Source organism: Trichoderma breve, chromosome 2, assembly GCF_028502605.1.
Source record: "Trichoderma breve strain T069 chromosome 2, whole genome shotgun sequence".
NCBI classification, from domain to species: Eukaryota; Fungi; Ascomycota; class Sordariomycetes; order Hypocreales; family Hypocreaceae; genus Trichoderma; species Trichoderma breve.
In genome coordinates, this window is record NC_079233.1 from 3,904,919 (window position 1) to 3,930,760 (window position 25,842).

The 25,842-nt window shown below is 50.5% G+C and overlaps 10 protein-coding genes across 10 annotated transcripts; 6 read left to right on the top strand and 4 right to left on the bottom strand.

The window, feature by feature from the left end:
• Positions 1-266: 266 nt before the first annotated feature.
• T069G_03394 (elongation factor tu GTP binding domain-containing protein) lies at positions 267-2,944 on the bottom strand (the record flags this gene model as incomplete). The annotated part of the gene is made up of 4 exons (XM_056170604.1): positions 267-321; positions 431-2,457; positions 2,562-2,673; positions 2,775-2,944. The coding sequence occupies 4 exons, from the start codon at positions 2,942-2,944 to the stop codon at positions 267-269; spliced, it is 2,364 nt and encodes a 787-aa protein (XP_056031496.1).
• Positions 2,945-3,449: 505 nt separating this feature from the next.
• Positions 3,450-4,987, bottom strand: T069G_03395 (eukaryotic aspartyl protease domain-containing protein; the record flags this gene model as incomplete). The annotated part of the gene is made up of 2 exons (XM_056170605.1): positions 3,450-4,609; positions 4,678-4,987. The coding sequence occupies 2 exons, from the start codon at positions 4,985-4,987 to the stop codon at positions 3,450-3,452; spliced, it is 1,470 nt and encodes a 489-aa protein (XP_056031497.1).
• Positions 4,988-6,033: 1,046 nt separating this feature from the next.
• Positions 6,034-7,298, bottom strand: T069G_03396 (aminotransferase class I and II domain-containing protein; the record flags this gene model as incomplete). The annotated part of the gene is made up of 2 exons (XM_056170606.1): positions 6,034-6,750; positions 6,828-7,298. The coding sequence occupies 2 exons, from the start codon at positions 7,296-7,298 to the stop codon at positions 6,034-6,036; spliced, it is 1,188 nt and encodes a 395-aa protein (XP_056031498.1).
• Positions 7,299-8,300: 1,002 nt separating this feature from the next.
• T069G_03397 (uncharacterized protein) lies at positions 8,301-9,581 on the top strand (the record flags this gene model as incomplete). The annotated part of the gene is made up of 3 exons (XM_056170607.1): positions 8,301-9,143; positions 9,186-9,306; positions 9,376-9,581. 3 exons carry the CDS (start codon positions 8,301-8,303, stop codon positions 9,579-9,581), a joined length of 1,170 nt encoding a protein of 389 aa, XP_056031499.1.
• Positions 9,582-11,123: 1,542 nt separating this feature from the next.
• On the top strand, positions 11,124-14,584 carry T069G_03398 (ABC-2 type transporter domain-containing protein; the record flags this gene model as incomplete). Its single annotated transcript, XM_056170608.1, has 4 exons — positions 11,124-11,275; positions 11,342-11,454; positions 11,556-11,846; positions 11,904-14,584. The coding sequence occupies 4 exons, from the start codon at positions 11,124-11,126 to the stop codon at positions 14,582-14,584; spliced, it is 3,237 nt and encodes a 1,078-aa protein (XP_056031500.1).
• A 381-nt stretch (positions 14,585-14,965) lies between these two features.
• Positions 14,966-15,883, bottom strand: T069G_03399 (uncharacterized protein; the record flags this gene model as incomplete). The annotated part of the gene is made up of 1 exon (XM_056170609.1): positions 14,966-15,883. One exon carries the CDS (start codon positions 15,881-15,883, stop codon positions 14,966-14,968), a length of 918 nt encoding a protein of 305 aa, XP_056031501.1.
• Positions 15,884-16,195: 312 nt separating this feature from the next.
• Positions 16,196-18,432, top strand: T069G_03400 (uncharacterized protein; the record flags this gene model as incomplete). Its single annotated transcript, XM_056170610.1, has 5 exons — positions 16,196-16,293; positions 16,364-17,099; positions 17,458-18,115; positions 18,188-18,233; positions 18,291-18,432. The coding sequence occupies 5 exons, from the start codon at positions 16,196-16,198 to the stop codon at positions 18,430-18,432; spliced, it is 1,680 nt and encodes a 559-aa protein (XP_056031502.1).
• A 2,117-nt stretch (positions 18,433-20,549) lies between these two features.
• On the top strand, positions 20,550-21,653 carry T069G_03401 (uncharacterized protein; the record flags this gene model as incomplete). Its single annotated transcript, XM_056170611.1, has 2 exons — positions 20,550-20,778; positions 20,896-21,653. 2 exons carry the CDS (start codon positions 20,550-20,552, stop codon positions 21,651-21,653), a joined length of 987 nt encoding a protein of 328 aa, XP_056031503.1.
• Positions 21,654-22,656: 1,003 nt separating this feature from the next.
• On the top strand, positions 22,657-24,697 carry T069G_03402 (uncharacterized protein; the record flags this gene model as incomplete). The annotated part of the gene is made up of 2 exons (XM_056170612.1): positions 22,657-22,686; positions 22,748-24,697. The coding sequence occupies 2 exons, from the start codon at positions 22,657-22,659 to the stop codon at positions 24,695-24,697; spliced, it is 1,980 nt and encodes a 659-aa protein (XP_056031504.1).
• Positions 24,698-24,862: 165 nt separating this feature from the next.
• Positions 24,863-25,273, top strand: T069G_03403 (uncharacterized protein; the record flags this gene model as incomplete). The annotated part of the gene is made up of 1 exon (XM_056170613.1): positions 24,863-25,273. The coding sequence occupies one exon, from the start codon at positions 24,863-24,865 to the stop codon at positions 25,271-25,273; it is 411 nt and encodes a 136-aa protein (XP_056031505.1).
• Positions 25,274-25,842: the final 569 nt, after the last annotated feature.

Here is a 25,842-nt window from a genome sequence, read left to right on the forward strand (position 1 = left end):
ACCTTTTGCTTTTTTATATCCCTGAACCCTTTTTTATTCTCTCTTCATTGGGTACGTGAAAGGCTTCTTTCGCTTTCTAGAAATCGTATTGGACCAGTCACATCGCATGCTGCTCTCTTCCCGCACTCCATACATGTACACAAGACATTTGTTTCACAGGGGTATTCGTACAAGGCAGCCCGCCCCCGTCAGTAAGCGTTTTATGATATCACTCTTGTCCGGGGGGGTCTGCGTTCTTTTATCAGCTAGGTAGCCGCGAGCCTTTTTTACTTGGTTCGCTTGGCCTCGAGCTCGGCCTCGTACTTGGCGACCAGCTCCTTTCTATAAACGGTATTAGTCACCATGACGATATGAAACAAATAACGATACCTCATCTTAAAAAAAATCTGGCAAGAGAGTGAAGTGAAAAGAAGGTAGGGATAAAACTTACTGCAAGTGAGGAGGAGCAGGGGCATAGTGGCTAAACTCCATGCTGAATTCACCCTTGCCCTGAGTCGCCGCACGCAGCTGCGAGCTGAAGCCGAACATGGCGTTCAAGCTGCAGTCACAGATGAGCGTAAAGTCCTCGCTGCCAATCTCCGTGTCGTGGATGGTGGCGTTGCGCTTGTTCATCAGCATGAGGATGTTTCCTTGGAACTCGTTCGGGGCGGTAATGGTCGTCTTCATCAGCGGCTCGAGGACCTGGCCGCCGGCTTCGGGGAAGGCCTTGCGGAAGGCCATCTGGGTGGCCAGGTTGAAGGCATAATCGGAGGAATCGGTGACGTGGGTCTGACCGTCGTTGATAATCATCTTGGAGCCGATGACGCGGTGGCCCAGCAGGGGGCCCTTTTCACAGGCAAGCTCGAAACCCTTGGAACAGGCCGACAGGAACTTGTCGGGGATGTGGCCGCCGACGACCTGGCTCTCGTAGTGGTTCTCCTCCGGCTTTTCGTTGGGCTCGATGTAGCCGGCGACGCGGGCAAAGTCACCGGGACCACCGCTCTGTCGCTTGAGGAGGTAATCGAAATCGGCACGGCGAGAGATGGTCTCACGGTAGGCGACACGGGGCTGGCCGGTGACACACTCCGTCTTGTACTCTCGCTTGAGGCGCTCAACGTAGACTTCGAGATGCAATTCACCCATGCCGGAAATGATGGTCTCTTCACTCTCGGCATCGACGTGGACACGGAAGGTCGGGTCCTCGCGCTGGAATCGGTTCATCGCCTTACTGAAGTTGTCGGCGTCGCCAGTGCGCTTCGGCTTGATGGACAAGGACATGACGGCATCGGGGACGAACATGGAAGACATGGTGTAAGGGAGACCGCCATCGGTAAAGGTATCGCCAGAAGCACAGTCGACACCGAACACGGCGCAAATCTCACCAGCACCGACCTCGTTGACATCCTCCATCTCGTTGGAGTGCATGCGAACAATGCGGGGAATGCGGACCTTCTTGTCGGTTCGGGAGTTGTACAGGTAGGTACCCTTGCTCAGGGTTCCCTGATAGACACGGATGTAGGTAAGTTGGCCATAGTTGTTCTCCTCGAGCTTGAATGCAAGACCGACAAAGGGAAGCGAGTTGTAGGGGACCAGTGCCACGGTCTCCTCTCCCTTGGTCTTGTCCAGAGCAGTGTTTTCGATCTGACCGGGGTTGGGGAGGTAGTCGCAGACAGCATCCAGCATGGGCTGAATACCCTTATCGGCCAGGGCAGAACCCATCATGACAGGAGTAAACTTGCGGGCAATGGTGGCGCGGCGGATAGCAGCCTTGATCTGTGCATTGGTGGGTTCCTGCTCATCGAGATACAGCTCGGCGATTTCGTCGTCAACGTCGGCCAGCTTCTCAATCAAGAACTGTCGCTTCTCGGCGGCAAACTCTTGCAGATTAGCAGGGACCTGGTCGGTAACTCGGACCTTGGTGCCACGGGGGCCCTCAAAGTACATGGCCTTCATCTCGATAATGTCGACAACGCCCTCGAATTCGTCCTCGGCGCCAATAGGAATCTGGATGGCGGCCGCGGGGATCTTGAGCTTGGAGTTGATCTGTTCGACGGCCTTCCAGGGGTTGGCACCCATGCGGTCCATCTTGTTGATGAATGAAATCCTAGGGACATCGTAGCGCTTCATTTGACGATCGACCGTAATCGTTTGGGACTGAACAGCAGAGACAGCGCAGAGAATCATGACGGCACCATCGAGCACGCGCAAAGCACGCTCGACCTCGATGGTGAAGTCAATGTGGCCGGGAGTGTCGATCAAGTTGATGTGATACTCTTCATCCTTTCCGTTTACCGTTTTCTTCCAGTCGCAGAATGTAGCCGCAGACTGAATAGTGATACCCTTTTCTCGTTCCAGTTCCATAGAGTCCATCTTGGCGCCGACGGCATCTTTGCCGCGGACCTCGTGGATTGCCTTGATTCGACCAGTGTAGAAGAGAACTCGTTCCGTTACCGTAGTTTTGCCACTGTCAATGTGTGCCTGTTGTTTGTTTATATCTTGTTAGTTTTTTGTCTCCTTTTTTCTCTTTCCCTCTATTCTTGAGTTTTATATATGCGTCATTAATAGCAAAGGTGGTTTCGTACCGCGATACCGATGTTCCGGACTGAAGAGAGACGCTGAATCTCTTCGGGAGCAAGGTTGGCGGCAACAGATTCGGCAGTGAGGCTGGCAGCATCATTCTGTGCTTTTTTCAAACTATTCGTTTTCCAACTGTCAGTCTCATTGTTTCACCTTGCATCCAACTCGCTCGCAAGCTTCGTAACTGGAAATCCAAGACATGTTTTGGTGGTCCTTACGCTTCCTGCGCAGCATTGAGCCGCGGGGCTGATCCGCTGAAAGCTCGCAGCTGGCCCTGATAAGCCAAGGGAAGAATAGCAGCCTGGAAATTGCGAGCTCCAGAAGTTGCCTTCTGGGCATCCGCAAGCAGATGGCAATTAAGCCATCTGGCAGTCCCAAATGCCCTCATGTTGCGAGCTTGTCCACGGGCAAAGGTGGGTTGAAGGCACTCAGAGATCGGCCATCGGCTTAATGGCCGCTTGAAACTTTTTTTTTTTAGTCTGTCAGGGTCCCTCCAATTGGCTCAACCTCTCACGTGCGGTCGCAAATCGGACCACCGCCACAGTGTGCATTGGAAATGGCCTCAATTTATTGGCGGTTTTAACGAATAGTCACGAGGAACAGGTGTAAGAATGCAGATAATAATGATTTTTGACTATGTGTAATATCTCAAGTTACATGTCTATGTGTATGTACTTAATGTACCTAGGTATCTGAACGCTTCTTTTGTAGCGAATGTCTCGGAAGCCAGCCTCAACTCCAGTGAATGCTTGCTTTGTATGCAAAAACAAGTAAGAAAAAAAAAGAAACAGAATCCCATATTATATACCATTGCGCCCCAATATCATTTTAATTCAACATTTCATAAACACCCACGTGTAGTGGGTTGACGAATTCGGACGAATGTGCAAAATTTACAGCCACCCAACACCGAATACGGCACTTCCGAGAAGAGTGTAGCAGAGGGTTAAGCCGACAACAATCATTCCAGGGCCAGAAAAGGCGCCGGTCAAGGAAGCAGCGTTGTCATCATCGCCATCATGGAAGCCACTGGCAGCGGACATACCAGACTGTGTCGATGAAGAATGGCCAGTATTGCTCTGGTTCGGTGCGCTGGTGGAGGATGGAATAGGAGCGCCGCTGCTGGCGAAAGCAACAACGTTGGTCTGGGTGGAGTTGAAGTTGGTAGGAGCAATTCCAATCTCGTTGTTGACCAAGTCATAGGCAACGAATGCAGATCGGAGGAACGTGTCGCCAAGCAGGTAAGGAGCGTCGGTGGTGTTCTGGATGCCAAACTCGCAGATGGACTGGCCCTTGTTGGGGCCAGACGAGAACTGAGGAGGGGGGCCGCCGCTGAAGAGGTCGAGGACGAGCTCAGACAAGGTGACGTTGATGGTAGGGCCATCGGCTCCGGCAAAGGTAAAGGCGAAGTGGCCGTTGATATTGCCGACAGAGCAAGGAACAACAGCGATGCCGAGCTCGTCGCTGAAAGTAGCTCCAACCTCGTTCCACGCCTGCTCAGCCATGTCTTGCGGCAGATAGGTCAGGGTGGTTCCCGAATCCAGAACAGCTGTCAAGGTCTCTTGGCTTGTGCTGAGGGTGTCGGTGCCACTGGGGCTTGAAGCCTGGACTGAGTATAGGTTAACAGCAAACTCGGTAAAGGTCTTGCCGCCGTTGGGGGAAATGATGTTGATCCTGGTCAAGTCGCCGTGATACTTTTCGGTGTCGATGCCGCCGAATAGGATGGAGCCCGTGCTGGCATCCAGGTCGTTGAGCCACAGACTAAAGGCTACGGTGTTGATGAGCTTCTGCTGCTGCAGGACAACAGGAAGGTTCGGGTAGGTCTGTCGGGTTGTGCCAAGTGACGCTTCATCGTTGATGTATCCCACTCCCACCAGGCCGTTGGCAATAGATGTGTCGAGGCCAAGGCCCATGGTGAGATTCTGGATGTTTATGCCGTTGATGCGGAAGGTGTCTTCAATGTAGTCGCCTTTGGACGAGGAGCCATCCACATAGGTGATGTCGAAGAGGTTTTCTCCAACAACCTGAAAGGTGCTGGAATCATCGGAGTTGACTGGGAAAGGAGGTATTAGGTGAGCTGCAGATACAAAAAAAAAAATAGAGAAAGGTCTTTTAACTTACAGCTTCCAAAAGTACAGCCGGGGTTCCTTTGTGAAGTTTGCGTGCAGATGGCAGCTGTCGAAGCAGGGACCCAGACATCACTACTGCCTGTGTCGAGCTGCAGCGTGATGTTCTGGCCAGGGGTGCCAACCTCGACGTTGATAAAGTATCCGCCCTGAACCTTTTGGTTGGACAAAGTAGCATCGATGGTCGCGTCTCGTTTGCGAAGTCTCGGTGCGTCGTGACGCTTCTCAATGTCGAACTGGACGACTTGGGCCTGGGCTGCTGAGGCGAGGACGACGCCTGCAACGGCCAGGGGTGAGGCCTTCATGGCGGCAAGGCTACTGGGTATTATACAATGGACAAGAATATACTGGTAGGTAGAGATATCTACTTTTGTAGCAATACTACAGTGTCGACGACCTTGTAGGCGTTTCTGAGTCAGGGATGGGTTGTCTGCGCGTCTCCGTAGGAAGGGGTTGTGAAAAACTGATGCCGTGAGGCTCTGGTAATAGTGGATGTAGATCAGGTACGCAACAAAAACACACACGGTGATGCCAATAGGATTGTCTCGCACAAAACTCCAGGGTATAGACAGCCAGGACAAGAAAAAGACACTCGAATGAAATCAACAGAGTAGAAAAATCAGATCAAACCAGGCTCGCCATGCCGCACAGGGTCCCGGGCCATTGTTATAAATTGTCACAGAACGGATGCGGCGTGGCTGTGAAATGAGACGCACTGCTGAAACAGGAGAAGCTGCACTGACAGGCGTCGTCATTAGCGCCCAAGCGGTGGGGACTGCCGGCACACGGGGATTTGGATTGTGTTGCTGATGCCGATGCCGAGTCGCCGAGTGTGGCAGGGAAACGCGCGTTGTTGCTCCAGCGGATATAACGGGCGCTGAGTTGTCAGAGGAGAATGACGACGACAGCCTCAGAATGAAAAAAAGCTTTTTTTTCGATTCCATCTTTTGTTGTTCAGTTTTTGATGCAGATTCTTTTGGCCGCCGGCTTGTGCGTCTGCCCGTCTCCGCCATATACCCACAGTCTTCACAGCCCCCCTACTAGGCATTGAACATGAATACACATCAATCCAACAGATGGAATTACTACCAAGGATTATTACCGAGGGCTGACTGACCCAACTGCAATACGATACGGCACATGCATATGTCAGGAACTGGGCCGCCAAAAGTGCAAAACTCGGATCCCCAATGTTACCTAATCCACATCCATACAGCCTCCAACTGGTCCGAGACACTCAGCTGGGCGGTAAAAATAGAAGGCCGTCTGTGGCTGAGGCTCTGTGCTGATTCCATGCTTCCAATGTTGCCTAATGCGGAACAAGGGCCCAGTGACAAATCTCGCCTCCCGCTCATTGGCCCAGATGCTGCCGGACATAAACCCCGAGTTTCTGCAGCGCTTCTGCCAACACGGCCGTAGATCCAACAAAACCGACTCGGACGTAGCCTGCAAAGTCCTGATCATGTCCAAAGCAGCGAGACCCGGGCACCAGAAACACTTTGGTCTTGTCCAGGACGTCGCGGCAAAAGGCGACATCATCCACCGGCTTGCCGCCCACATGGAACTGGATGAATGCCGTCGTTCCCGCGGTTGGCGCCACCCACGAGCAGACCGAAGAATGCGCCTCCACAAACGCCTTGAGCATGTCGGCGTTGTGCTTTGCCTGCTGGATGTTCCGCTTCATCAGCGCTCCGCGTACGGCCGGGGAAAGCGCATAGCTTGCCACCTGGTCGTCTAGTTGGGACACGCTGATTGTCACGTAGTGCCGCGCCTCAACCAGTCTCTCGACAATGGCCTTGTCGCCTGACGCAATCCAGCCCACCCGGATGCCGCCTAGAGAGTATGCTTTGGACAGAGACCCGGTGACAATGGCCTTGTCGTAGCCCAAGTCTGCCACCGATGGAGGCACGTCTGCGTTGTCTTCTAGTCCGTTGTGAAACAGCGGGCGATAGACCTCGTCAGACAGGATCATGATCCCCCTGGCCTTGGCAAAGTCCACAATTTTATAAACGACATCTCTGGGGATGGGCACCCCGGTAGGGTTGTTGGGGTTGTTAATGACAATCATCTTCAGTTGTGGGGTTAGCGACGAGGACTATGATTAAACCAAATGAATGCCGCACAACTTCGTGTTACAGTACGGACCTTTGTGTTTGCTTTGGCGAGCTTCTCCAGCTCATCCATGTCAGGTACAAAGCCCTGCTCAGGCCGCAAGCGCCAAAGCGAGACCTCTGCTCCAAGGCTCTCGGGCACTGAATAGAGCTGTTGATACGTGGGATACACGCAAATAACATGGTCTCCAGGCTCGATCAAGCTATAAAAGGCCAGAAAGTTGGCCGCTATGGCGCCCTGAGTGATGATGACATTCTCGGGCGCTATCTGTTCCCCTTCGTAGAGAGTCGAGATGGTTTCCCTCAACGTTGATGACCCGCGAATGGCCCCGTATATGAGCACAGTGCTGGTTCGTGGGGGAAGCTCACCCGTGTCTCCGGATAGCTGGGCCAGCTGGTCGATGGAGACGGATTCAACGCATGTCTCAGCAATGTTTAGAACCCCAGGAGTAAATTCATAAGCCTCCATCCACCGCTCAACCTCGAAATGCTGGAAGCGAACCATGTTGGGTGAATCTAATGCAAGGGTCCTGAAACTCTTACAGATAACGTTACAGTATACTTCTGCTTTGTCTCGGTTGATCTGTTTCAGTCTCTCTCGTCAAATACTAGCCGCTATGGTCAGAATAGCTTTTAGAATTAGGCCCAAGCGGGGTAAGACTGGGACCTTATATGTCTCAATTTGTGTAACCTCATGAGGGCGATTTGTCGGAGAATTTGGCGAGGCGCGCCTTGTTGATGATCTTACTCCAACAATTGGTTTCAAGCTCCACGTTCACCACCTATCGGGTACTTTCAACCGACCTATCGGGTACTTCCAATCGACACCGGCACCAGAATCGGACTTGATGCTGGTCCATCTACAATATGAAGCCGCCATCTAGTGACAGGTAGTCAGAATGTCGATCTCTGGCTCACCTTTGAGGAGGTGTGATTGAAAATATTAGCTGCATAGCCAACAGAATGGCATGGCGGCAGTTTTTGATGAAGAAGCCGATGCATAGAAGAGACTTGAAGAGACACAGATTTGAGTACTTCTTCTAGAATTAGGCCATTTATCTTCTTGTTGTCGAGCAATCCATCAAGTTACCATCAGCTCCAGGTTAGGCGTTGTACTAGTGTTGCGTGTAAGAGCATGCAAAGATACATCAAGCCCATGCAGTCTCTCACTTACGGGACAAAGTTTATTAAAACCACGACCATTCTACTCATTCAAGCCACAGTCATTTAGCTGCATAAATTAGCGACGGCCTTGAATTTTCAAAATTATGATTTGCAGATGCTTGGGGGAGATCTGAAGTCAATCTTCTTGAGCCATGTGACTGTGGGGATGAAGACCCCTACATACGAGTACCATCACCTACCACTCCTACGTAACCCCACATTGATCCCACGGATGCCATCATTTAGCCTCGGGTCACAATCGAATGCTCAATGACACCACTTTCATTCAACGTCCTTTGAGCTTCATTCTTGAATCATCATCATCATTTTAATCGAGCCCATCATGGCTCCAACAAGCAGCAACGCGCCTTCGCTGCTCCTACTGCCAGCCCCTCCTCACCCACTGCATCCTCATTCTCTGGCCGCCGCCTACTGGGCGCCTGTAACGGTGGCTCTGAAGCGCATCATCGCTACTGGCATCAACGGCAATAGTAGTACCAACAATTCCAATGCAAATTCCAGCGCTGGCACAAATCATGTTCTCGTCATCGCAGTCGCCTGCCCTATTCTTACAGGGCCCTCGCCAAGGCGCAAGTCCATAAACTGGAAGACCGCACAGTCTCTTCTTGCCCGCATTTACACTCTCATCGCAGCCATTTGCGATGAGCAGAACATTGACACATCAGGGGAGCCGGGCAGTAGCAGCGTCGATCCACGAGTCGTGTTAGTCGACCATGAGCGACACAGAACGTATCAGCGCAACTTTGATGGAGAATATGAAGCAAATTGCACGCCCGTGTTGGATCTGGCAGCCTTTGCCTCGACGGTTCATCCTTGGAGAACGGTGTTCCATCCTAGTTCCGAGGCAGGCTATGAGCTCCTCAAGGCTTTCTTAGAGTACTCACAGGGGAAACAAACTCTTCTGCAAAGCCAAATCGTTGCTGTTGAAGGCGGCCTCGGCATGTCCACCGGCGAAGTCCCGCCTGTTACTCAGGAGGATCTCATCAATGGCTACGATACTGTTTGTCTGGGTGGCACGTTTGACCATCTTCATGCGGGACACAAACTACTTCTTCACGCCACTGCTTTACTTATGGGCATCCCAGAGAAACATACCGGGAAGCACTCTGTTCTCATCGTCGGGATTTCAGGAGATGAGCTGTTGACGAACAAAAAGTACGCTCAAGTGTTACAGCCCTGGGATGTGCGCGCAAACAATGTTCTGCAGTTTCTCTCTACTATATTCAACTCGGCGTCTTCGTCCAACACAAACACCTTGCCGCTAACATCTACTCCTGCACCGGATGAGCTTCATGCTACATTCCGTGACGGCACAGTGCTGGTTCGCTGTGTGAACATCCACGACCCCTTTGGGCCAACCATTTCGGAGGAAATCATGGATGTAATTGTGGTTTCAGGGGAGACACGGAGCGGCGGACAGGCTATTAATGATAAGAGAACTGAGAAAGGGTGGAAGCCGCTCGAGGTGTTTGAGATTGATGTGCTCGATCCAAGCGATATCTTGAAGGAAGACGGCGGAAGACAGAGCAATGGATTTGCGACAAAGATTAGCAGCACGGCAATTCGACAGCGAATAGCCCAGTCCAAAGAGGAATCACAATAGCTATACCAGCGGTGGCTGAAATTATCCACTGGCTGGATCAGGATTGAGGCATCGCGGAGAATGAATGTTATCACATGTCGAGCGATCGATACCAGACTCATATGACGCATATTGTGCTCCATTACCCACGAGGGCCCACAAAGCTCATCTGCATAGCCATTGTCACAAGAAGCAGCAAAAAAAGGGCAAAAATTATGCCATAGCGAGGAATCGAACCTCGGCCGTCAGTGCTTCGCTTAGTCCACAAACTGATATACTACCACTATATTACTATGGCTTAGACTGGTGAATTGGCACTGTGATGAACTAATTTTACCTATAAGGGAGGAGCGCCTTTTCTATATATCCACAAAGACTGTAGAAATTATGAATATTAGCAACTTTAAGGTCTCTTTAACTTACCATACCGAGATGGATGGAGGAATCTTTTCCAGCTGTTGGAATACGGCCTTTTAATGCGTATAGCGAGCTGTAGAAAGCGAAGCATAATGCAGTATATCTTCTTGGTAAAAACCTTTGAACGATGTACCATGTATACTCTTCACCTCTGCTTGTAGCGTTTGTCTTGATGTTGACTATAATATTGAAGAGTGGGATGTGGTATAGCTAGGTAGATATATTGATTGGGTGTTTGCCATTCTTATAATGGCTGAATTCTTCCATAGACGCATCGACTACATGTATTGATGAATCCAAGTAGGAATCATTCCAGTGAGATTGGCAACTTGTTCTGGTCACTCCAAATATCGTTTAGAAGATGCCCTATTCACAATTGACTTCTGAGCCTTGCTCATTTGATTCATGATCCCTTACAGCCCATATCGTCTTCATCTCTACGATTGATACCATCAGACGAATTACAAGGTGAGTGGCTCGGGGACCTAGACATCATCCCTATGACACATCACTAACGATGAAAATAGGTCCCTCGAGCTCAACGGCACTTTTGTCTCATTGCCACGCTGGTCGTACAGACGATGCCATCCATCGTTTCCTAGCTTGAAATGGGATTGAACAGAAAAAGCCGATATCCGTGACCCAAGCACTACAGCTCCAAAAGACCTTCAATAGCAAGTGCGGAGAATACAGCCTATATGCACGCTTCCTGTTATCATGGCCTGAGAATCATGTCACTGCAAATACGCGTAAAAAAGAACGAGCTCTTCCAGCTGTCTCTGCAGTACAAGCAAGGTACGGCCGGCATGCCGCATCTGTACAAGCTCTCACACACTGATCGTCACCACGTGTTTTGTAACGCGCTGTGTTCCAGCAAGTCCAGAGCTGATGGGCCGCTGTACCAATCAGACAACAGGGCGGGGTTGGGGGTTGTTGGGGGACTTGGGGGTTCCAAGGTTGCCCCAGACCACCGGCGGGATTCGATGACGACCTTGTTTCGCGCCAGGAACCGAGCCGCGGTACGTACCTGGTGCTGGTGCAGGCTGGTGCCTCCAACCTTGAGAGTTCAGCCTGTGCGGCTTCTACTTCTTCCCTCTCCAACACCGGCTCGAATCCTCTCCATCGCAACCTCTGCAGCTCATCGCCATGGCGCCCCTCAGCTGCCGAGGCCTGCTTGTGGGCATCGTGGCTGTCTTGCCCTCGCTGGCAGCCGCCTATGCAAACACCAGCTACAACGTCGACCTTCTGCGAGCCCAGTTCGCGCTTATGGACGACCGCCCCAAGGACTGTCCGCCATGGTAAGAGACGCATCGCAAGCCGGCTCTCCATTGCGGCGACATCGCTGCTGACGCATCTTCGATTAGCTTCAACTGCCTCCTGCCTGCACACACCTGCGCCCAGTACGCAGGATGCAACGAGTACAACGGAAAATGCGACTGTCCCGACGGTTTCGGCGGTGACGACTGTCTCGAACCACGTACGTCTCCATCGTCAGCTTGATGCTACCAAGGCATCTGGCACCGCCGTAATAATTCGCGCAATCAAGTTATGCTAACATTCGATTCTTCTCTTCTCCAGTGTGCGGCTCCCTTGGACGCGGCAGAGACCGGCCTATGCGCTCAAACGCGAGTTGTGAATGCGACGAGGGCTGGACCGGCATCAACTGCAATGTCTGCACATCAAACAATGCCTGCAATGCTCTCATGGAAACTGGAAGCGGCGGCGTCTGCTACCAGAATGGCGAGCTTGTTAAATACAACAACCAGATCTGCAAAGTCACCAACAAGAAGATTGGCGATCTGCTCGGAAGCCAGAAGCCAGAAGTAACGTTCACTTGCAAGGAGGATGATGCGACTTGCGATTTCCAATGTTGGTTCCGTCTCTTCTCAATTCCTACTCACTCTACATACTAACTACTCTCTCTAGTCTGGATTGATCAAGTTGAGTCCTTTTACTGCCATTTGTCGGATTGCACGTCTGGTGCTCAGTATTCCGATGCGAAGAACACCACTGCCTACAAATGCGACCACATCAGCTGCAGCTGCATTCCCGGCCGTATGATGTGCGGTAAAGATGGCTCGCTCGATCTTACCGACTTTTTGGACCAAGCAATCAAAGGCCCTGGCCGATTCGAATGTTCGCAAAAGGGTGGTGGTGCCCATGACTGTGCCTTTAAAGAGCCGGAAATGGATAACCTCATCGTCAGTTTAATTGGTGACTCTAGTATCCTGCTGGACTGCCAAGCAGGCGAATGCTTGTATGAGACCGAAGTACCGGGCTATCACCGCCCGGTCAAGCAAATCAACACTCCTCTCATCGCCGGTGTGATTGGCGGCTGTGCACTCTTCCTGGCTGCCGTCATCATCGCAACATGGTATTTGTCTCGCCGTAGATTGCATTACGGAGCGATTCGTTTGGAGGATTCTGACGACGAAAACACCAAGCTCATGGTCGATCACAAGCCAGCTGCACTATACTTTCAAAACGTCGCTTACTCCCTCAACGGGAAGAACATTCTGACCGGAATCCAAGGTATCTGCCAACCCGGCGAAGTAACTGCCATCATGGGATCCTCTGGTGCTGGTAAGACGACGTTCCTGGATATTCTTGCTCGAAAGAATAAGCGCGGTCATGTTAGCGGAGACTTCTACGTCAATGGCGAAAAAGTCAGCGATACCGAATACAAGAACGTTGTTGGATTTGTTGATCAAGAAGACACCATGTTGCCAACTCTTACCGTTCATGAGACTATTCTCAACAGCGCCCTCCTCAGACTCCCCCGCGATATGGGCCGTGCTGCCAAGGAACAAAGAGTTACGGAAGTCGAGAAAGAGCTGGGTATTTATCATATACGAGACTCCCTTATTGGCTCTGAAGAAGGAAATGGCCGTGGAATCTCCGGTGGTGAGAAGCGACGTGTCGGAATTGCTTGCGAGCTGGTCACCAGCCCCTCTATCCTCTTCCTCGACGAACCCACCAGTGGACTGGATGCCTACAATGCGTACAATGTTGTCGAATGCCTCGTGACGATGGCCAAAAACTACAAGCGAACCGTCATCTTCACCATCCATCAGCCTCGCTCCAACATTGTCGCCCTTTTCGACAGACTCATCTTGTTGGCCCAGGGAAAACTGGTCTATTCCGGACTCTTCGCGCAGTGCCAGACTTATTTTGATGATATTGGCTACGAATGTCCTCCAGGCTTCAATATTGCCGACTACCTTGTAGATCTTACCATGCATGCGGGCAGCACTCAGACTTTGGATGATGGAGGCATTGTTCCTGATGCTGGAAGTATTGGTCCGAGCAGCACCCGGGCTGTCAAGTCTATTGCGAGCGCCTCTCTTGTAAGTGCCGGCGAAGCAAGCGCTGAACCATCATTACGGCCCAAGAACCGACGTCGCGATTCCGTCAAAGTACGACAAGAACGGGAGCTCTTCACACGTAGAAAGCAGACCGACACTGCCGCATCTTCAGATGCTGGTGGCGACAACCAAAGTGGTTATCGGCTGCAGAACAACCCTTCAAGCTCCCTGCCTAGCCAACTGGAAGACCCTCATGATCTACCCCCTCCAGCCCTGACAGGAACCGATCTCGACATTATCACTCGATCTTTCACCAAATCATACATTGCGACTTCTATTCGTGAAGATATTCAGCAAGCAATCACAGAAGCTGAAATTGCAAACGGAACTAGATCTAATACCAATGGATATGCTGCAGACGGGCCGAACATTTATACGAGCGCTGTCGGAAAGGGATATGCTCGAATTGGCTATTTGCGCCAGTTTATCATCATCTCTGGAAGAACCTGGAAGAACTTGTACCGGAACCCGATGCTCATGCTCACACACTATGCGATTGCCATCATCTTGGCCGTATTCTCTGGGTATCTGTTCTATGGTCTCACTGACGACATCCCTGGTTTCCAAAACCGACTTGGCCTGTTCTTCTTCCTCCTGGCTCTCTTTGGCTTCAGTACCCTTACCAGTCTCAATGTGTTTGCCAGCGAGCGACTTCTCTTTACCCGTGAAAGAGCCAATGGCTACTATTCCCCAGCTACTTACTTTGCGGCCAAGGTTCTGTTCGACATTATTCCTCTAAGAATCATCCCTCCGATCCTCATGGGGTCCATCATCTACCCGATGACAGGCCTTGTACCTGATGCTGCGCACTTCTTCAAGTTTATGCTGGTTTTGGTTTTGTTCAATCTTGCAGCCGCTGCCATTTGCTTGTTCATTGGCATCGTTTGTAAAGACGGTGGCGTGGCCAACTTAATCGGTAGTTTGGTGATGCTATTCAGTCTCCTTTTCGCTGGCTTCCTCCTCAATCACGATGCCACGCCAAAGGGTGCTTTGTGGCTCCAAACACTGTCCATCTTCCACTACGGCTTTGAGTCACTCATCGTCAACGAAGTAATAGAGCTCACTTTGGTAGACAAGAAGTACGGTCTCGATATCACCGTTCCCGGAGCCGCCATTCTCAGCTCATTTGGATTTCAAAATGCTGCTCTTTGGTCGGATATCCGAAACCTGGGTATTTTCGCTGCCGCTTTCATCGTCCTCGCCTATGCCGCGATGCATATCTTGCTCGTCGAGAAGCGATAGACCACCCACCTAGAATTTATCCCAAGTCGAAGAAACATTTCTGTGCAGGTTGCGGCATGTACATACTCATATCGGGCAAACTCCCTGGACATTTGCACAAATGGCGTTTACGGAGCACATCTATTTAAACCTCTTGACTGTTTCATGTGGTATTTTATGGCTATAGTTTTGGGCATTGGTGTAGTAATATGGTTGGTCTCAATAAACACCGATATTTTTTGTCGCCCGAATTTAGAAGTTGGAGAATCTTTCTGATTGATATAGCTTGAATTCGTGAAGCGTGAATATGATTTTTCCGAGTGATACTGATATAATACATGTAGTGCGCAGTACGAGCGCATGATACTCTACAGTTTTACAAAAAACAAAGGCCCCTTGCCGCTACTCCATTTTACCTCCCGTAAACTCCTCAGCAATCCTCTTTTGCCGCTTAACAGAGCGATCATATTCAGACTCGTAGTAATCCATAAGCTTGGTTGATTTGCCAGTGGTGGTCTCTAGCATGTTGGCAATGGAAGGAGGCTTGCCATAGATGCCCCAAGAGTTCTCGGTTGTACCGTAGCGCTGGAAGAATTGGCTTTGTTTCCTGAAGTAGTCCTCGCTGAAGATCTCATCAATCTCGGCCTTGAGCTCGCTCTCCTGGACGATGAAGTTGGAGGCATTGATGTACAGCTCCATTAGGGCATCTCGTCGGGCTTCGTATTTAGCTTTTTCCTTGGCCTGGACCTTGAACTTGCTGCGCTGCGCTCGGGCGAAGCGCTCAGGGTCTGGATATACTTTGGTGTCGAGAATGGCATCCAGGACGGTGCTTCGTGTGAGTCGGTCGTCCTCTCGTTCTGGCGCGGCAGCAGCCTCGTTGTGCTCCTTGAATTTACGGCTGACACGGGCATTTCTGGCTGCGTCGCTCTTTTCGCGCCGTGTATAGAGGGCCTTTAGACCTTGCTCCAAATTGGTCCTTCGGGTCTCGGCCATTTCCCGCTTCCATCGCTGGGACTCGTTTGAAGGCTCTTTCTCGTCGGCAGATCTGGGGGCGGTCTTCTGGATGTACTCGGGTTGGATTTTGCGATCGCCCTCTGACCGAGGGAAAACCTGGCGAGGCACTGGAAGTGAGCCTCTTACTCGCGGAGGCTTGGCTTCATCGGTTTGGGACTGAGGAGGGGAAGGAAGTCGGATGTAGGAGGGGGATTGAGGTGGGACGGCGTTGGAGAGAATGGCCGGAGTTGTTGAGAAGCTTCGTGAAGCAGACGACAATTGCCGAACTGCTGGCCTGAGGTAGTTGCTTGCAGAATGAAGCGACATCCTGACCTGAAGTTGAGCTGGGAATTGGCTCTTGTTGCTCTTCCGCAAAGGTGGTTGTGTGATATCGACTTACAGAAAATTGCCAAACCCGCAGAGCGACCCGGATTATCTAGCCCCGATGTTCCGCGCAACCCCTGCCTTGCTTAAATAAGTCGACCAGCCACCGTCTGCAGAGATGTGGGTTAGTGGGGTCCTTCGAAAAAAAAAAAAAGTTGGTGATAAGAAAAGCTGCTGCTGCAATTTTAATCTTTTTCTGCTCTCTTTACTTCTTCCCAAGATCTTTGTGCTTGCTAGCAAGCCCAAAACTTCACCATGGGTACCGGGAAGAAGGAAGCAGCCCGGCGTACGCGCCAGGGCAAAACCGGCGATGGCATGGGAAATGTGCGTGTCAAGGGCGAGAACTTTTATCGGTATGTGTAGCCTTTGTGCTCTGGATGAAGATTTTTTTGCGTCGAAGCATGCTAACAAAGATGCGTGAAGCGATGCGAAAAAGGTCAAGCTCGTGAACATGTACAAGGATGGCAAGGCCCAGAGAGACAAGGATGGGAATATCACAAAGGCTGCCAGCTTTCAGTCAAGAGATATCCCCAATGCCCGAATCGAGCCAAACCGCAAGTGGTTTACCAATACTCGTGTTGTCTCTCAGGATACCCTCACAGCCTTCCGTGAGGCCATGGCTGAAAAGGCCAAGGATCCTTACCAGGTTCTCCTCAAGACGAATAAGCTCCCCATGAGCCTTATCCACGACGGAGGAAAGGACACCACCAATGGCGTCAAGCAGCACAAGGCCAAGATGACCATTGAGACCTCGCCGTTTGCTGGTGTCTTTGGGCCCAAGGCTCAGCGCAAGCGTGTCAAACTCGGAGTCAGCACCGTCGCTGATCTCGCTGACGACACTGAGAAGAGCATGGATACCTATGAAGAGCGCATGGAGCATAACAAGCTCCTAAGTGGAAACTATGGCAATGACGGCGAGACTGAAAAGGCGCTCACCATGGCCATCGAGCCTGTGTTCGACAAGGGCCAGAGCAAGCGTATCTGGAACGAGCTTTACAAGGTCATCGACTCCTCAGATGTCATCATCCACGTGCTCGATGCTAGAGATCCCGTCGGAACTCGATGCCGAAGTGTCGAAAAGTATCTGAAAGACGAGGCACCTCACAAGCACTTGATCTTTGTCCTCAACAAGTGTGATTTGGTACCTACCAGCGTTTGTGTAAGTAATTGGCTCCATCTTTTTCTTTTCCTCTTCAACCTTGTTTCCCCTTCCTGGCTTCGTGCCCCCAATGAATCCTGTCAGGACACCTCGCATACTCTCCGTGGAGGACCGTCTGTTACAACATTGGGAGATCCATTGCCATCTCGACTGTCTCAGCTTCGGCTGCAGGCTGATAGGTGCCGTTTTGGTTACTTATCAAGAGAAGGCTGTGCGTCTGATGAGTTGAAGCCTTCCCTCGCCTTTACCGGCATCCAAAGGAGCTTCGTAGTGATGACACACACATTTTTTCATTGACGATTCAATTTTTTGTGCTTTAAACCTTGTTTATAAATGTTCTCGTCTAACTTGAGAATAGGCTGCCTGGGTACGAGTTCTTTCCAAAGAATACCCAACACTTGCATTCCACGCAAGCATCAACAACTCGTTTGGCAAGGGATCCCTGATCCAGCTGCTGCGACAATTTTCTGCTCTTCATACAGACAGGAAGCAGATTTCTGTTGGCTTGATTGGTGGCCCCAACACTGGAAAGTCTTCCATTATCAACACACTGTCAAAGAAGAAGGTGTGCACTGTAGCGCCAATTCCTGGAGAAACCAAGGTGTGGCAATACGTGAGCTTAATGAAGCGCATCTATCTTATCGATTGCCCTGGTATTGTCCCTCCCTCAGGCACAGACACGCCAACCGATCTCGTCTTACGAGGTGTTGTGCGAGTTGAGAAGGTGGAGCATCCTGAACAATACATTGACGCCCTGCTGAGCCGAGTCAAGAAGCACCATATGGAAAAGACGTATGACGTCAGGGGATGGGAGACCGGAACTGAGCTTCTCGAGGTCCTTGCCCGCAAAGCAGGCCGTCTTCTTCGCGGAGGAGAGCCTGACCTGGATGGTGTGGCAAAGATGATGCTGAATGATTTCATGAGGGGCAGAATCCCCTGGTACACTCCAGCTCCCAAGTCCAGTGAAGAGGGCGAAGAGGGCAGCAGCAACGTCAATGGCCGCGGCGGCAGGCTGGGTGAGATGCCTCGGAAGCGACCTGCTTCCGAGACATTGGATACCGCTGAAGCCGAAGTCGATGCCCCTGCAGACAAAGTCGAAGGCGATGAGTCATCTGACAACGAAGACTTTGAGGGGTTCGGCAGCGGCACCGATGAAGCTCAGTCAAGAAAGCCTTCGTTTGGTGCCACTAGTGGAGCACAAAGCGATGCTGACGGCAACTCGGACGACATTTTGTCTATTGGCGAGTCAAGCGGTGACGAGGGCCAAGAAGCGGCTCCCGTAGCCCAAATCTCAGCCAAAGCTGGCCGACCCAACAAGAGACAGCGACGCTGAAGAGGCAATGGGGCGGGATCATAATAACCCACACCATTGAATGGCAGCCCTGCTCTCAAACAAGCTTGAACAATACAGTATGCATGCTGCCCTTGGAAGTCGGTCCTGTACGTATACCGTGTCCGCTTCCAACAACATGCAGACTTGATTGAGAAAAATATGCTCGCTCGGCATCAAGGCACCACCAGCTGAGCCAAGCTGTTAGCTAAGATCAACGCATCTTAGGATAGACTGCCTAGTGCAGCACAAAAAGACCCGCGGTATCCGGACTGGCAAATATCCCAAGCATACGGGCATTGGCCAGCCACGAATCTCGATCCCATTTCATTTTCACGGCTATAATGCGCTTTAGGTGGGCTTTGAGTAGCCCTGCCATGTGGAATTGAAGAGGATTGTACAGAAAGGGAAAGCTGTAGCTGCTAGTGTGCAGGGATTTAGGCGACGTGTGCTCCCCAAAGACGTCATTAGGAGGTGCCAAGCTCTGCCGAACAACCTCTAGCTGTCTTTGCGAGGACGCTTAGATCGTGGCTATTGTGTATCGTGGTCCACTCTAGGAAGTCGGCCGATTCACAAGCACACCCTCTCGTCCAAATGGGCAACCTGCCACGAAGGAACGGTCGAAGTTGGGGCAACCCCGCAGGGACATGTCGATCCATTATGATCGAGGCTTTGCTCGGATGGACTGGAAAGTGAACAGAACTTCTTTTAGACCTGGGACTACATTGTCTGACATGACATGAATTGGACCAATTGAAATAATACCCCCTAATCAATTCGTGTTACTATTTCGAACGGAATCATTGTGACTGTTATTTTAACCTGACCTGTCTCAACTCTTGAATCATTTCTTCCAAGCTTCTGCCTGTATGTAGGGGGCTTCTTGTTCCACCTGCAGTGCGAATTGACATTGTCTCGCACTGCAGAAGAGCAATTGATCAACAAAACCGCTCACGAGTTACCATGACAGCTTTGTACTCCGTGCTTTGCGGCTACAGAGCTGTCGTAGCTAGGTAGATCAAGGTTGAACGAAAACCTTGTTCGATTTTCCAGATACGAGCTTTTTTCCTCTTCTACCTTACCCCAAAATTCCTCTTCGTGCAACCAGACCAGACACGAACTCCTCTTTTCTGCTAGCTGGAGCGGATCGCCGGTCAGCTGGCTAGGATGACGGCGGTTGGTTAAAGCGAGGCTTAGTGAGGGCCCTAATGGGTTTGCAACCAGGGATCTGCTTGTCAAGATGTGTTGAGCTTCGGCTGTTTTGTTTTGGGCAGGGTGTTTAGTTGGTACACCGAGGGTTGGCATTCGGTAACTCGGATGCTAAGTTGCCAGCTTTGTGCTGGATGTTGGATTTTGCCTCCTATGTGATATCCGGAGAAGCTGAAATACATGCAGGGCATTTGAATAACGACGTTAGGATGATGGGTAAACTATCTTCTATTCTCTCGTTTGATTTGCTGATTGTTATGATGGCGCATACAAAGTACATGGAATGTTTTACATGCCTGAATTCTGCGGCTGTGTTGTCACAGACGTGTAAGACATTGTTGCCACCTTCGAGCCCTCAGGCCATTTTGTCGTCGGCCTCCCGGATTGGCCTAGTTGTATATGCAATCTTTCGGTCAAGTTAGGCTTCTCTATTCTTTTTGGGGGGCGAGAGGATCCTGGCTGGCTGGGCTATTCTCCCACACCCCTCATCCCGGACGATGATGATGTGGTGCGTTGGCCTGTTTCTCGTATTCCGAGAGAGTGGTGAGGTCAATGGGTGGATTCCCGGAGATCTTTCAAGCTGCTTTTGGTAAAATATTCTTTCTGGTGTGCATGTGTCCGGCCGTGAGTGAGGTAAGAGGCATCGTGGAGTTGGTGGCTTGGTGAGATCTCGGAAGACTGGATGTAGATGGAAACTTGGCATGGGACTCTTCTCGTGGTGTATATAATGATGGCTTCTTTCCTTCATTCTCATGTTTGTCTTTCCCCAATGGAAGACATCTTGTTCTATAAAGAACTAAGTCAACCTCTTCCCAAGGCGGCAATTCATATTTGTGAATAGCTTCATCTGCCTATAAGACTACACCATATCCTCAACCTCACACGAGCAAGAACAACCCCATCTGTTCGCCATGTTATACCCTCTTCTTGCTCTTGGCCTCGGCGTGGCCGTTACTGAAGCTGCCGTCGCGCGGACTTCTGGGTGCCAGTTACACTTCACAGCTTCAGGAGCCATATCTGGTCCTGTTGGCGAGATTTTGTCTGGCCAGGTGCGAGCTGGTGGCGGTGTGAGCTCGACCACGTTCACTCTGCAGGGAGCGCAACTGTGGGATGACAAGGGTTATGGGTGCTGGTGGACTCGTAAGTTATTATCTTTTGCCACGATGGTGGTGTTTATAATCAGAGACATGCATATGCATATGCACTGAAGATGTCTCGGAATCGTGGTTTGCGTGCTGACGAATGGATGTGAGACAGCCCCAACTCATGTCCTCCAATGTGACAAAGGTCAGACGCCAGACAATGGATTCAAGGTTGGTTGTGATGGCCGTGTCTCGTATAACGGGCAGACGGAGTTCTGGGAGTGCCAGACCGGCGAGAGTGGGCAGTATAACGTCTATCTCAACGGCGGACAAGGCATCAATTGCAACAAGATTAGCCTCCATGCTGATGGCTGCCACTCTGGATGTCCTCCTCCTCCTCCGCCATCGCCTACTCCTACACCTACTCCTACTGCTCTAAGTTCTTGCCCGACAAATCTCAACGGAGCTTATGAGTTCCCTCACCTCATCATCCCTGTGGACAAGACCAAGCCTGACAATGCCCCTGGAACATCCTACTTTGGCGAGGTCTCCGATAGCGTCTCTTCCATCTTCAACTTTGACGTCCCCAGCGGCGACAAAGGCAAGAAGTGTAGCCTTGTATTCCTCTTCCCTCAGCAGAAGGATCTCCAGACTTCGTCATTTACCTTTTCTGGTTCAGGAGCTCTGGACTTTGCTTGGCTGAACGGCCCTGCTAGTCAAGGCACCACGTATAACAACCAGCCGGGAAAGAAGCAGGACTTTGGAACGACAACGGTTTCGCCTGGAAACAGCTATGTGATTTCTACGTTTGATTGCCCGGCTGGACAGACTGTTGCGTTTGAGATTTCGGATGCAAACGGCGGAGGTACCTCGTTTAGGTACTTCCAGGATTATAACCCGTCGCCTATTGGATTGTACATCACAAAATGCTAGAAGAAGACGTACTGGGGCGGAAAAATTGGACGAGAGGGTATGGAGCAAAGGATGTAATACTGGCTGAAGCTGCACGGGCTTGGATTAATTCTTGGGATGGGCATTGGATGTGTTTGATGACAACGGTTTATGGATATTTGATGATAACAATGAGTCACTCCCTAAATAATTGACGATAACTTGTTCACCTATTTGCTCCTCCTACACATGAAGTACCATAATTAGGTAATTGTACTAAGAATCACCTGTAATGTGGCACCCTTTGATGTGGGTAGCTGCAAAAGTGAAGTGAAGCCGCAAAAGTGAAGTGAATGTCAACCTTGGACTGAAGCCGTTTGTACAAGGTCAATTTTGCGCCCTGCATCCCGTGCTCTACACTCAGCCCTAATAGTACCAGGTAAATGTATGGGATTGTAGAGATAAGTACCAGGAGCACCAAGAAAATAGTACGATGAATGTATTATCTTCAAGCAATTGCGAACACTCTGGTTGGCCTGCAAAGGCCACTCCCGCCCCTTTTTACGACACAAGATATTTCGCACATCTACGCAGCAATTGCGCTCATACAATATTCATTTTGAAGCTCAAGATGGCGAAATACTGTCTAGATGAATTATTTTATTGGTGTATGTCTTTTTTTCTCCAGTAGATGGGAGGAAAACTTCGGGTGTGAGGTTTCTCAGTTAGAGTTCACTTTTACTTCGACATCAGACGAAACCCACTCAGAATACAGAAAATCTACTCGCCCGCCACTCACTTTTGCCATGGCAACATTGATCTCTCCGTTCACAAGGTTTTACTATTCAGTTTGCCTTCTGCTTCTTCCGAATCTGTTTACTTTTTCCCTCCATTGCTTTGTTATCTTGTTCCGTGAGCAATTCAACAATCCTCAAGCTTGATCGACATCATACCAGCATACCAATATTCCAGTATTCTACTATTCCAGTATTATATCTTGTGTTGCAATTGAGCTCTTGAGAATCATCCTTGCAATTCACCGACAATGGATCCTACGCCCGATAAAAAGGGCTTGGTATGCTTCTGACCCCTTTCCCTGAGGTCGTTGAAGATGCACTTTGCTAACCGTATACCAGATCCAGCCGACAGGACAGACTCCTATTTCAACCGCCAATCTGCAACAGGGCGTAACCAATCCGACTTCTGACCTCGGAGGCCTTGTTACTTTACCAGGGATGAATCAGGTTGGCCTTGAGAACCATTTGCAGCTGCATGGGGCAAACCAGACTACTCCTCCAACGAGCGTTTCGCAGACACCTGGATCGGGCCAGCCTTTTGCTCTGCCTGGCTATCAGAACCAGAATCCAATCAACAACAACACAATGAGCTTTTTGCCGTCTTTTGGACCGATTCAGAGTCCGAGCCCGGCGAATCTTTTGCAGCCGTTTGGGATGAACCAGACTCTCAACAACACAGACTTCTTGCAGTCATCTGGGATGAATCAGACCCCTGCCCATATGAACTTTCTGCAACCGTCAGGAATGTATCAGACCTCTACCCAAGCAAACCCGGTGCAGCTGTACGGGATGAATTGGGGTATGAACGCGATGGGATACCAGCAGCAATTCGGAATGAATCCAAATCTTGGTCCAATGGGACATCAACAGCTTCAGATGAACCCAAACTACGTTCCTGCTGGAATCCCAACTGGACTTCCTGATGGTTCCACCGCGTTTGCCAGTGCGCCATCTGGTATCAACTTCTTTCCCACTCCGTCGCCTACCGTTTCTGGATCCCCGATGCAGTTCAACGTCAATCAGCTCATGAACCCTAGCATGGAGCGGACGACGAACCAGTGGATGAATGCAAATGTGGCCATCCATCAGCAACTCAATCTTCCTGTTGCCAATGGGCTTAACAATTCGCCTATCAGCAGTGGCATGAGCATGAATGCAGGCATGATGCCTTCTTCGGAGACACTTCTTCCTGTTCAAAACGGGCTTCCTGTTCAAAACGGGCTTCCTGTTCAAAATGGGCTTCCGAGTTTCACAAACATGGGCATGGACACGCATCTTCAACACCTTCGTGCTTTCTCTGGCTTTAAAAACACGTCTACTGGAAATGGCATGAACACAAATGTGAACTTCCTTCAGCAAACACGTGGTGCTGCCATCACGGGTCTTCAAAACCCATCTATTGGAAATGGCATCCCGCAACAGCCACAGGCGCAACTTCCAAAAGCTCATTCTATCCAACAAGCTTTGCACCGGGCCGCGACAACAAAGAAGCAGGTTTTGGGTCCTCAACATACAGGACCAACTCGAATCATCAAGAAGACGCTCAATAGCAATACCGCGTCTAGCTTGGGTAACAGTCTCAACAGATATGATCTTATTCGCAGCGTTACGCCTATGATGACGACCGCGGCTCCTCCCATCACGCCTGAGCTTAGGGCTGCTATGGAGGCTGCTCTCGCCAACGGCACCAAGGCTGCTGCTAAGACTGTTACTCCAAAGTCGTCCAATGGTTCACAGAACAGTGCTCAAAAAACTCAACAGCCAGCTACGCAGAAAGGCAAACGGAAAGCTGAGCCAAGTCAACGTGCAACTCCACGGGCAGTCCGACGTTCAACTCAACAAGTACCTCAGACACCAGCCGAGATGCCGCTTCAGCAGCCAGCTCCACAAACGACCCAGAAGGCAGTTGGAAAAACGGTTCAACAGACAACTCAAAAGCTAAGTCAGCAGCAGGTGCAGAAGTTGCTTCAGAAGCCGGTCATTCCATCATCGGTTCAACAACCCGCTGGGGTCACGGCCCGAGACCCAGTTCAGAAGCAGACTGCCCGACAACAAGTCGGAGAGACAATTAAACAACAATACCAAGGGATAATTCAGCAGCATGAGCGGCTAGTTCAAGAATCAGTCCTCCAGCAGCCAGTCCAGCAGCCAGTCCAGCAGCCAGTCCAGCAGCCAGTCCAGCAGCCAGTCCAGCAGCCAGTCCAGCAGCCAGTCCAGCAGCCAGTCCAGCAACAGGAGCAACCAATTCGAGAATCAATCAAACAGCCGACTCAGCAGACCGGAATCTAGGGAACCCCCCTTGCTATCGCTTTAGATGATCTGCTCATTCTTCTCTCTGACAAACACTGGGAATTCTGGCACCGATTAAACGTTTTCCAGCTCCGCGAGCTCGTAACGCTCACTAGTGCCGACGTACACATAAGTCAAGCCTGGAAGCGACGTTTGCTTGCTCGTATGGTTTCGAATGATTGCGTTCGCGTCTACGAGCTTGGTGGCTTCCTGTATGAAGTTCACATGGACCTTCGCGGTGGTTTCATAGCGAGAGCCATTGATGTGAGACAGTATGCCGGATTGCTGGACCTTGTTCGCCCTAAGTGCTGCAGTTCCCTGGATTATACCCAGGCTCTGGCTGCGGCCAAGGCTCGGGCTGGGGGCAAGCAGTCTGAGTTTGATGATTTGGAGAAGGCTTCGGCTATGTGTGATGATGAGATTCGAAAGCTTGGTGGGCACGACTGGTGGGCTATTGCGCGCCTGGTGAAGGAACGGAATGAGTTGTTCAAGGGCCTGGCGAAGTACCGGGATGAATTGGCCAAGGGTCTCAAGGTCTGCAGCGAGGCAAAGGGTGAGGATGAGGCAAAGAAGTAAGGTAGATTAGAGCGATAGTTTAGATTTCCATGGATAGAAGCATGAGTAATGCTATCAATACAAGTACAGGTAGCTAGTTGATCTCTTATCTTCTGTCTTCCAGTACCTGGGTGAAGTCACCATCTCCACGCTTTTCTTAAGCAGTTTTGGCCACGACTGTTAGTTCTGGCATCTTGAGCTTCGGGCAACAGTGGATTGAGTCGGGGATATAATCAATGTACATGTGTATTGTCTGTTGCTATCCTTTACGTCTGAAGTTTCTCTATGATCTTGTGATTGCCGATTTTAATAGATTCCATTCTCAATGCCACTTTCTTAAGACACTTAGAAGCAATCCATGTGAAGAGCTGGACATACACGAATTATCACATTTCATCAAGCCCCCTCGGGAACAGCTACAGCGACAATCATCTTCCTCTCTCCGCAGATAAGACTCAATATTCGGTCATTTTCCGGTTCCATATCGTCTCCACTACATCACATACATCCATGGATAGCAATAACATCACCAGCGTCTGTACAGAATATTAACATGGCCCAATGCATGAAACTATGCTCGCCCACCGTTT